This window comes from Triturus cristatus, chromosome 1_1, assembly GCF_964204655.1.
Source record: "Triturus cristatus chromosome 1_1, aTriCri1.1, whole genome shotgun sequence".
Taxonomy (NCBI): Eukaryota; Metazoa; Chordata; class Amphibia; order Caudata; family Salamandridae; genus Triturus; species Triturus cristatus.
Window position 1 is genome coordinate 917,456,483 of NC_140579.1, and position 12,166 is coordinate 917,468,648.

The following is a 12,166-nucleotide window of genomic DNA, read 5'->3' on the forward strand; positions in this document are numbered from 1 at the left end:
TCTAAAGCAGCTAGAGAGTCGAGACTCGGAAACTAGACCCTAGGATAGTCACTACCCTTGTGAGCACCGAAGTACCCAAGTTACCTAGCCCACGGGCTGCGGGTGCATAGGTGTGAACTTGCGTCGTGTTTCGTCGTGGACTTCTATGGATGCCTGAAGGAAAGTTGCTGACAGGCAGTCAGTGAAGAGTGTCCGGTGGATCCCAAGGTTGGGATCAAGAAGAAAGGAGACCTGCAAGCAGAAGGGACAGAGTCAAGGTCACTAGCCAGTGACCACGTGGAACCAGGAAGGAACCAGGCGATGTCGTGAAGATTGCAGGTGAAGGTGAAGCTTGTCGTTGCAGCCACGAGGACCAGGGAACGTCGAGGACGACCAGGACCAGGAGGCGAGCTGTCCCACGAAGGCTCTTGCTGTCGGCGGCGTCGAAGTTGGACTAGGACTCACCAAGCCTTGGCAAGCGGAACCCACGAAGAACGGAGGACTTGCTTCTGGTGCAGACCAGGAAGGTCTGGGGTGCTTCTCTCTTGCAAGGAAGCGGGAGCCAGTCTGGAGGAGCCAAACCAGCGGTGAAGATTTCTGGATGCGTCGTCACAAAGGCCACTAGCCAACGGGGAAGCAACCGGACAGACGCGGCAAGCAGGAAAATGCAGAAGGGCCCCACGCAGGACTCGTGGAGTGTGGGGGGCTGATCTTCGGTGCAGATGGTGCTTGGGGTTGGGGCTTCTCAATCCCCGGTGCACAACTTCGAGGGTGCCTCAGAAGCTGCGCTGGAAGATACTAGCCACTTTTCCCAGGTAGCCGGTCCCACGTCTCTCGTCGCCTCCACGGATCTCAGCTCGGCTGTGGATGTGGATCAGGGTCGGAGAAGTCTGGAAGTCAAGGCTCTGGTCGGGCTCTGCAGTCGGTCCCTCGTAGAACTTCAGCAAAGCAAAGGGTAGTCTGTTGATGGTGCCTGTTTGCACAGGGTAGCCACTCCTTGGCCACAAGGGAGATTCTTCAGTCTTCTTCTTTCGTCGAATGTCGAAGGTCCAGAGTTTCTGTTCAAGTTGCAGGTTCAGGATAATCTAATCTCCTGGGGCCCAGCTACCACTCTTATACTAATCTGGGGGGCTGGGTTACCTGCTAGGTCACGCCTTATGGGTGGGACCTAGGAGGGGGGTGGTTACACCCCCTTCCCTTTGTCCAGTTTCGCGCCAGGACTGGGGCTGGAGTGCCCCAGCACCGGTTTGAACTGGACTATGCATGGGACACCTTGTGTGCCCCAGGCATGTCTCATTCCTTTCAGCCCTCCCTGCCCCAATACACTAAAGTCTGTCTGGGGAGGTGCTAGCACCTCCCCAAGCAGGAAACCTATTGTCCAAGCCTCCCTGGCCGGGATCACTCCCAGCAGCAGGAGGTCAGACTCGTGTCTGTGGCAGCAGCATCCATTTTGTGATGCTGAGGCTTTGGTTAGAGTTAAACAGCAAAGTAGGATTTTAACATGTCTCTCCCTCTAGAAGGGAGGAATAATATCCTCATCACCAGAAATGGTATGGGGGTATTATTCCAAAGTGTTAGACACCTTACACGACATGTTTTGATACAGCCAAACCATAGTTACCCTAACCGTTTAAGATTATAAGGCACTTTAAGAGTATATGGTAGGCTATATCATAGAACAGCTATAAGGACATGGTTCCGAAAGCTGCAGACAGGCTCAGCTCATGCTAGAGCACCATCTCACATGTTACCAAGCACTCTGCCTCCAGGATTGGTAAGGCCTGCCATAGGAGTGACTGATAGGTACACATGTGTCTATATATAAGGGTAGATATAGGCATACTATATCTAAGCAAGGGGTGATTACACGACCTTGCCCCAGCTGAGTGATCAGCCAGTTGTGTCTGATTGGAAGGCCAGACCAGGGGTGGCATAATACATGCTGCAGCCCCTGGGAGGCCTAGGGTACACCTATGCCCTGGGTACCTAGGGTACACTGTACAGGGTCCAATAAGGTGATCCTTACCAATTGGGAATGTACCTAGGGTACATGGAGTCCATTTTAAAGAGAGAGCAGACAGCCTGAGACCCTGAATGGCAGGATCTCAGGCCAACTAAGTCGAAAAACCAGCTAGACACTAGGCAAAAAGTTGGGGGTAACCATAGTCAGATATCCACCTTCCTACAGGGTGCACACGTCACTGGGACTGATGGCATGATGGATGGCCCATGTCATTGTCAGTGCAGTCAGATGGGCTCAGCTGCTGATAAGGCGGGGGGGTCTGCTTTCTCACACTGAGTGATGTTATTTCTCTAAGCAGTTGGAAACGGGCCCTCTCTCTTACAAGTACACACCTATTAAGAATTTCTGAAACCGAGCGGTGATATTACACAGCCCCCGAAGGGCCACAAAGTGTCAGAATTGCCTCCAGTGTGACGGAATTAAACACAAAGGTACCGTGCGCATCAAGTATGCTTCCACCTACTCCTTGCATAAAAAAATGAAATGTGCTTAAGAGGCGCCTGCAGCTTTTATCAAAGTGAAAGCACGGCAAGGCGCGGGGGAAAAAGTTAATATAAAATTAAATGTGTTGTGCATAAAAGGTGCGTGCCGCCTTTAGTAAACTGAAAGCGTAGCATAGTGCAACAAGACGGAAGAGACGTTTGAAGGGTTACACATAGCCTTCTTTATGGCCGTTGTTTTTTTTTTTTGGTTGGTTTCACAAGTACTGTCCTGGGAAGCGCTGGCTGCCCGCGAGTGGTGCGTGTGAGAGAGGGGGAGGAGGAGGTGAGCCCGATAGTGGTGCGTGCATGCGCGCGCAGTCTGCTCTTTTTGGAAGCACTGCACTCATGCTTGTGGCGCGCCGCTACGCGCTCCCGCAAGCTGGATGCCGCCACAAGCACGAGTGTGTGCTTCCTAAAAGAGCAGAATGACGTCTAAAGGTCCTCCTATGTAGCGCATGTGCGCTGCGGAGGCGAGACCTAAAAAAGACCCCCACGCGATCGTAAAAAACTCACTTTACTTCCTTAAAAAACAAACTCCCAATTCGTTTTTGAAAAAAGTAAAACTTTAAGTTTGACTGCCCACCATCATGTTTGAAAGAGCCATTTGTAAAACTCTTGAAACATTGACAGAAAACCGCTGTGACGGCGGATCCTGACCATGTTAAGAGATGTTTGGGGGGGCTGGACGACATCTGTCTATTTGGGAGATGGGATCAATCAATCAATCAGAGGTTTGTATAGCGCTGCTACTCACCCATGAGGGGATGTCCATCAGAGAAGAGGAGTAATTTACTCCCTTTCCCTGACTCACTTTACTCTTTACTCCAAACTCTAAACAAGGCCCTTAGTTGTACCCCGGGGTCGGTGCTGGTCATTCTTATCTCTATCTTTTGGTGAGTGGTGAATGCTTGTTACTGCTGTAGCGTTGTGTCAGTACGTCATTGTCTTAATTTGCAGTGAGTTGCTTCCCCACATCTCCCTCACATTTTTCCATAATCTGTGTTGATCTGTTTTCTCCCTTCCCATTAGAATGAAGTTTTGAATGGGCAGATCCAGAAGGAAATCTGGCGGATCCAGGATGTGATGGAGGGGCTCCGGAAGAACAACCCTTCACGTGGAACAGACACAGCCAAGCACAGGGGTATATGTTCTTATTCCAACAACAATATCACCTGTCCAGTTTGGCAGAGTCTGAACTGAGCTTCCCTGTTTGATACTCAAAGAACCTTTCTGGTTTCAGTACGGACTGTAAATGCAAAGCAAATTATGGTGTCCTGGAGGACTGGTGAGGGTCTAGAAATGTAATCTGTCCACATCTTGGTCCTCGTGAATGAATCCCGACGTCCATTTGTACAAAAGCAGGGGCACTAGTCGACTCTGCTCCTCGGGTTGGTCAGATACTAACCCTGGGCGTAGTTCGCGAAGTAGCACTACGCGAAGCAATGCAATGTGCACTACGCGTAGCACTTCGCAAACGGCGTAGTACCCTGTTCGCACTGTGCAAGATGCCGTTTTCAATGATTGCACAGTGCGGACAAGCATCCGGCACTGTGCAATCATTGAAAACGGCATCTTGCACAGTGCGTGCTGTAGTTTTCTGCCGCTCGAGTAGATGTTTACTCGAGCGGCAGCTTTCTCAACGCGGACTGGTAGCTTCTCATCGCGAGCGGTCGCGTGCATACGCGACCACTCGCAATGAGAAACCTGACCTCCCCGCGTTGAGAATCTCGCCGGGATGTTTATTTTCCATGTTCGCAATCGGCAACTTGATGTTGCTGATCGCGAACAAGGAAAAAGTCTCGCCCGGATGTCATTTTGCTTGCTCGCGGTCGCCAACTTGATGTTGAGGACCGCGAGCAAGCAAAAAATGACAGCTGCACTACGCAACGCTACGCTATGCATTTTTGCACTGTGCTACGTGCAATTCGCGTAGTGCGAAGTAGCGCAAACTACGCGAGCTTAGTGTAGTTCTTTGCCCAGGCTTATAAGATACGCACATGCTGCTCTGGCCTTCAGAAAAACAACATGTGTGCCTCTTTTCTATGTAGCCAAGCAGTGGAGACACTGCCCGGTACTCCTCAGCAGTATGGATTCCAATCTTACCAATTCCGTTTTTGATCAAAACATCATGTGTACTGCTTTGTCCATAGCATCATACACTAACCTCAGTACAGTAATTTCCTCCTCTTTCCTTCACTTCAGCTGTATAGACATAGGTCGAAAATCTTTCCTAACCTCTGCACTGACTCCGCTGAATCTGTAGGGCTGGCAATATCACAGTGTTGACACAGACTCTATAACCTCAGGACTCCTATTTTTTTATTTATTCATATTTATATAGTGCGGACATTACCCAAAGATGCCAGAGCGCTTTACAGGGGTAATATTTAGTTGATGGTTGGATTAGGATAGACAATACAACTATAAATTATTACAAAGTATTGAAAATATAACAAAGTAAATCAGTACTTAAAACAGAATGTACAAAAGACGTAAAAAGGTTGAGGAGATTTACAGAATGTACATGTGGCTGTAAAAGGTTGAGATAGTATACAGCCATAAAAATGTTGAGGTAGTATAGTGGGCCTGTGACAAGAGTTGATTATAGTGTTTTAGCTAAAGTCCGTTGGAAGAGAAGGGCTTTCAGGTCACTTTTTAAAAGTTTTAGTGAAGTAGTAATGCGCAGATTTAGAAGTAGTGAATTCCAGATTCTGGTTGTGCTTCCCGGAAGCATTGTGCCATCAGTCATTCTCTTTTAAAGGATGCGGAATCAAGAATCATTGCGTTCGAGGCATGTGGGCTGCTGAATTCATATCTGTGCATAGATCGCCGCCTAGTGTTGGGTCCGGATGTTTGCACGTTGTTGTCCTGGAAGAGTCTTTGAGGTATCCTGGGATAGGTGACTCCTCCCCTGGACTACAGTGCGCATGGGCATCCTCTCCATCCTCAGATTGTTTTTTTCCGCCATTGGGTTCGGATGTGCTATCTTAGCTCAAGTTAGGAAAAACTTTATCGAGGCCAAAAGGCCTTTAGTTCGCGTCGGTACTGTTTTCTCGATCGGTTTCGATACTCCTTTGTTAGTTTAACAACTTTCGGCACCGACTTTTCGCTTCTTACCTGCCCATCGACGACATCGACGATGGAATCGAGAACACCGTTCAAAAGATGTCCGGTGTGCAATGCGAAATATCCCCACATCGACGTCCATCCGGTGTGCAACAAATGCCTTTCGCCGGATCACGACGAATCGACATGCATGGCCTGTGCCCGGTTCCGTTCAAAGAAGACTCTACGGAATCGACGAGCGGCAAGACTCGAAGCGCAGCACGCGGCACCGGCCCCGGCAGACATCTTCAACGCCGAGACCGAAGATGTCGAAGAATTGGAGATCCTACCCTCCAGTCCCGTTTCCGAACATGACTCCGGATGGAACGACGTCGACGAATCACTCTTTCGCAGAGATGAAGACGACACCGAGGTAGGAGACTACGATGAGGCCTTAAGGGCCGAAGAGAGTAGCTCCAATGACGAGCAAGGCCTACCCGTTCAGACTGAAGAGAGCCCAGTGCCACAGTCTATGGCTCCGGTCGAGGGATCGCCTTCGGGCCTTACCCGAGACCTATCCCGCAGTTCTTCGGCCCCGCCCTCGGGCCCGGCCTCGGACGTTCAGCGGCAGCCATTATTACCTAAACCGGCTGGTTTCCCTTCTTCCAAACCGAAACCGAAAGCTGCACTGGTTCAATCGAAACCGAAACCAAAAGTGGCGCTGGTCGGATCGAGGCCTTCCACACCTTCGACGCCAGCGAAGCGCATCGGCACCGAGCGCACCAAGCCAGACTTCGGTGCCGAACTTGAAGCGGCCGACGTCGGAGTCGGCATACGGAAAAAGGCCTTCGGTGCCAACAAACCTGTTCGGTTCCCGGCGTCGACTCCGACACCAAAGGGCACACTGCCGGCTGCGTCTCACATCGCTTCCACGGCAACACCGAAGCCTCATGCATCGAAGACGTCGACGGCCATTCCCACCCCTCGACTCGATGACCCGCCGGCGCCGACAAAGTCGACGACCGCCTCTACAGACCTGGTCGGCGCGAAAACCTCAAAGGCGCTCCAAGTGCGACCTGGTGCAGCACAAAGCAGCAAAACCAAAACGGTCCTTCAGGACACGTCGGGCTCCGGCCCAATAAAAGCTCCAGCAGCCTCCTCGGCGCCAGCCAACATTACTTTTGGCCTGCCTCCGTCCACGATCCCGAAAATATTCCAACTCCGGACACGGGTCACCCACTCCACAACTACACCTGCTGAGGCGTCTCCGTCACATGTCATCGACGCCAACACCGGCAGGATGGTTATCCACGAACGGAGGATAACTTCGGAGCCACCTTTGGACCCTTTCCGGATCCCACTAAAAAGGAAGCTGCCTCTGGACTCAGAACCTCTCCTAAGCGAATCTTACCACTCGCCCTACCAGGATCCACAATCATTTTCTCCCACACACTCCGACACGGATGTGTTGGAGGACTACATGGATGACCAACTCCCCTACCACAGAGACATAGACCCTGATTACCAACAGGACCCTGATCAAACTTGGGGCGACCCTGTAGATCCAGGTGCACCTCTAGATGCACAGGACCCACAACTCTATGGGGCGAAAACATCTCCCACAGAGGACACTGCAGCATTCAACGCTCTTATCGAACGTGCCGCAAATAATCATGGAGTGCAGCTTCACTCTGACACCATCGAGGACGACTTTCTTATGGACACCTTCGCATCCTCAGAAAGACATGTAAAAACTCTGCCCATGTTGAAAGGGGTCCTCAAACCAGCCAAGGACATCTTCAAAGAACCCACCAGGGCACGAGTGATAAACCCCAGGATCGATAAAAAATACAGATCGGCGCCTGGGGACCCTACTTACATCAGAGGCCAATTACCACTAGACTCCATCGTCGTAGAGAATGCTCGCAAGAGGGCACACTCGCAGACGACAGGTGACGCTCCTCCCCCGGACAAAGAGTCCAAGGTGCTAGAGACCTCCGGCAAGCGAGTTGCCGCCCAGGCTGCCAACATATGGCGCATAGCCAACACTCAAGCGCTCCTCGCTCGCTACGATAGAGCGCACTATGACACATTGGAACAACTACTCCAACATCTCCCTGACCAGTACAAAGAAGGTGCAGAAATTCTTATCAGAGAGGGACAGCTACTCACAAATGCTTCCATCAAGTGTGCACTAGATGCCGCAGACACGGCTGCCAGGGCCATTAACACAAGCGTCATGCTGCGACGACATGCCTGGTTGCGAATCTCCGGATTCAAACCGGAGGTGCAAAATAATATACTCAACCAGCCTGTCAACCCCGACTATTTATTCGGACCGGAGGTTGACACCACCCTTGAGAAAATAAAAAAGGACACGGACACCGCAAAGTCCATGGGGGCTCTCCAGACTCAGTCCTTTCGGAGCAGCTCCTTTCGTCGCCCCGGAAATAGAGGAGCAGGTAGAGGACAGGGGTCACAGCAGACATACAACAAGGGCAATACACAAACCACCTACGATAAAAACACCCGGGGTGGATATCGTGGCTCCAGTACAAAGGGAAGAGGACGCGGCTACGGCAACACCAGGTCCTCCCCCAAGAACAAGCAGTGACGCCCTCTCCCTTCCTCCCGACCACATAACACCTGTCGGGGGAAGGCTACAAAGGTTCCTGTCCACGTGGAACTCCATCACCACGGACAGGTGGGTCAAAGATATTGTCAAATACGATTACTGTCTAGAGCTAACCTCCACTCCACCCACAATTCCTCCAAGAAACCGTCCTATGTCCTCAGAGCACTTAACGCTCTTACAGCAGGAGGTGCAAAGCATGCTTCTAAAAGGCGCAATAGAGGTCGTACCCGTCCACGAGCAAGGTACGGGGGTGTACTCCCTGTACTTTTTAATACCGAAGAAGGACGGGTCACTCAGACCTATATTAGACCTGAGACCCCTAAACAGATACATTCTTTCCGAGCATTTTCACATGCTCACTCTCCAGCAAGTCCTCCCGCTGCTCAAGCAGGGAGACTTTCTAGCCACACTGGACCTCAAGGATGCGTATTTCCACATACCCATTCACCCATCACACAAAAAATACCTCAGGTTCACTGTTCAAGGACAGCACTACCAATTCAGAGTCCTTCCCTTCGGCGTGAAAACGGCACCAAGGGTGTTTACAAAGTGCCTAGCTACTGTGGCGGCACATCTACGGAGGCAGCACATACACGTCTACCCTTACCTGGACGACTGGCTCGTTCAAGCGAAGTCAGCCCAGCAATGTGCCAGCCACATGTCCCGCACCATTCACCTCCTTCACAGTCTGGGGTTCTCACTAAATTACCCAAAATCCCATCTCCAGCCCGCACACGTACAACAGTACCTAGGTGCGACTATAGACACTCTGGCGGCCACAGCTCAGCCAAATTTAGTGAGGATCAACAGCATACAAATGCTGATCTCCAGGTTCAAACCCCAACACTCACTTCCAGCACGAGTGTTCATGCAGTTGATAGGCATGATGGCCTCCTGCATTTTCATAGTCCCACACGCGAGATTACATATGCGCCCGCTTCAGGAGTGCTTAGCACGTCAGTGGAATCAGGCTCAAGGACAGTTGAAAGACCTAGTGTTGGTGAGCGGTCGGGCATACAACTCTCTGCATTGGTGGAATCCTCTAAACCTTTGCAAGGGCCGACCGTTCCAAGAGCCTGTTCCACAAATAGTACTGACAGCGGACGCATCTCTCCAGGGATGGGGAGCTCATGTACTCCACTACACAGTGCAGGGACTATGGACAACACAACAGAAGAAGATGCACATCAACCTTCTGGAACTGATGGCAATCTTCCTGGCCATGAAGGCATTCAAAGTACATCTGTGCAACAAAGTCGTGTTGATCCGGACGGACAACATGACTGCCATGTACTACATACAGAAGCAGGGAGGAACACACTCTCCACAGTTGTCTCATCTGGCTCAGAGCATGTGGAAGTGGGCCATTCAGAGGAACATGTTCCTCATGGCAGAACACCTCCCCGGCAAGGACAACCAGATGGCGGATCTGCTCAGCAGACACAGCCACCAAATGCACGAGTGGGAGTTACACCCATCAGTACTCCAACCGTACTTCCAGCAATGGGGTCATCCAGAGATAGACCTATTCGCCACAAGCGAAAACGCAAAATGCCAAAGCTTTGCCGCCAGGTTCCCACATCCGCAGTCGCAGGGCAATGCGATATGGATGAACTGGTCTGGCAGATTTGCGTACGCTTTTCCCCCAGCGCCGTTGATACCGCTGGTGGCTCGCAAACTCAGACAACACTCCCTGACACTCGTCCTAGTTGCTCCTACGTGGGCACGCCAGCCATGGTACACCACCTTCCTCGAACTTTCCGTGGTGCCGCATCAAAGGCTGCGGATCAAACCCGCGCATTTGACGCAGAACCATGGAGAGATTCAGCACCCAGATCCGCAACAGCTGAACCTGGCAATCTGGCTCCTGAAGTCCTAGAGTTTGGCTACCTCAACCTGCCACCTGACTGTATGGACATCATCAAGGAGGCCAGGAGACCCACTACAAGAGCTTGCTATGCAGCCAAATGGAAAAGGTTTGTCATTTATTGCAGTAATAATGACATTAACCCGCTGGACGCATCCATCCAAAATATCATTTGTTACCTCTTACACCTATACCGATGCAATCTGGCGTACACCTCTATACGTGTCCATTTGACCGCAATATCAGCCTATCTGCAAACCAGGCAGCACCTCTCACTATTCAGAGTGCCTGCCATCAAAGCATTCTTGGAAGGACTCAAACGAGTCATTCCACCAAGCCACCCACCGGCTCCAATGTGGAACCTCAACCTGGTCCTCACACGCCTGATGGGTCCACCCTTTGAACCTCTACACTCATGCGAGATTCAATTCCTCACCTGGAAAGTAGCTTTCCTGGTAGCAATCACTTCTTTAAGAAGGGTTAGTGAACTCCAGGCACTAACAGTTCAAGAGCCATTTATACAGGTTCACGCCAACAGGGTCGTACTACGTACCAACCCCAAATTCATGCCCAAGGTAATCTCGCAGTTCCACATGAATCAAACTATTGAACTGCCCGTTTTCTTCCAAAACCCACAAACTGTCGCGGAACGAGCACTCCATACACTAGACGTAAGGAGGGCTCTCATGTACTACATCGACGGGACTAAACCCTTTAGGAAGACAAAACAACTGTTCGTTGCCTTTGCCCCACACCACAAGGGTAACGCCATCTCCAAAGCAGGGATAGCCAGATGGATAGTTAAGTGTATTCAAATTTGTTATCAAAAGGCAAAACGCACATTAACTATTCCCCCACGAGCCCACTCAACACGTAAGTTAGGGGCCTCCATGGCTTTTCTAGGAAATATTCCCCTGCATGATATATGTAGAGCAGCCACCTGGTCCACCACACACACATTTACCAAACACTATTGTGTAGATGTGCAATCAAAACAGCAGGCAGCTGTAGGACAGGCTGTTCTCAAAACCCTTTTTCAGACCGCTGCAGCTGGCACTGGTAGCCGCCGCTAATAGAGGGCACTGCTATACATTCTATGCACAGATATGAATTCAGCAGCCCACATGCCTCGAACTGAATATGCTACTTACCAGTATGCATCTGTTCTTGGCATGTAGGGCTGCTGACATTCATATCTCCCTCCCTCCTCCCCGGCGCCTGTAGCAGCTGCAGCTCTCAGAATTACTGTAAGCATGGTCATCACTTTTCTGTATCTACTCCATCACTGCCACAATGGCGAAAAACAATCTGAGGATGGAGAGGATGCCCATGCGCACTGTAGTCCAGGGGAGGAGTCACCTATCCCAGGATACCTCGAAGACTCTTCCAGGACAACAACGTGCAAACATCCGGACCCAACACTAGGCGGCGATCTATGCACAGATATGAATGTCAGCAGCCCTACATGCCAAGAACAGATGCATACTGGTAAGTAGCATATTCATTCAGCAGTCTGCGATGGTCTGGAGCTGCATGATAACTTGAGTTTGTCCTCCAGGTAACGGTGAGTTGATGTGTGCAGGGCGTTATGGGTGATGCAGGTAGTCTTATAGATATCCCTTGCTTTGGTTCCCAACCATTAGAGGGTGATCAGCATGGAGGCAATGTGGTAATTTCTTTTGGTCCCATAGACGAACCATGCTGCAGAGCATAGAACCATTTTCAGGGGAGATAGATTTTGGCGCGAAATATAAAACAACTGGCATTTTGAGTTATAAGTGCAAATGACTGTGCTTTAAGTACCTCATTGAAAGTTACAGCTACATTTACATAGCCGGGCAAAATGAGATTTAACTTTATGATCCCAGTTGCCGGATTGCAGCAGGGCACAAGTGTTAGTGCAATAAGTGGGGGCACACTGTATCCTCCTAGCAGACCTGCTTAGTCTTAAAACTCGTTTCTGCTTCTTAAGTAGGCAAACCGTACAAAACATTTTTACATTCGCTTCCAATTTTGGTTTTATATAATAATAATCTATGTCTATGCGATTGCTTTAGAGTTGACTTAATTGGAGGTTACCTTAACCTTTGTTTCTGACTTCAACAAAGATCCATTTTCTTGGGGTAGTGTTTGAT

At 50.4% G+C, this 12,166-nt stretch overlaps 1 protein-coding gene across 1 annotated transcript in view; it reads left to right on the top strand.

Annotated features, from left to right (window-relative positions):
* PLEKHA6 (pleckstrin homology domain containing A6) overlaps nt 1–12,166 on the top strand; it is a 933,224-nt gene that overhangs the window by 788,992 nt on the left and 132,066 nt on the right. Inside the window, exon 18 of the mRNA XM_085646599.1 lies at nt 3,514–3,625. Coding sequence (XP_085502725.1) covers nt 3,514–3,625 — 112 coding nt within the window. The remainder of the gene's footprint in view (nt 1–3,513; nt 3,626–12,166) is intronic.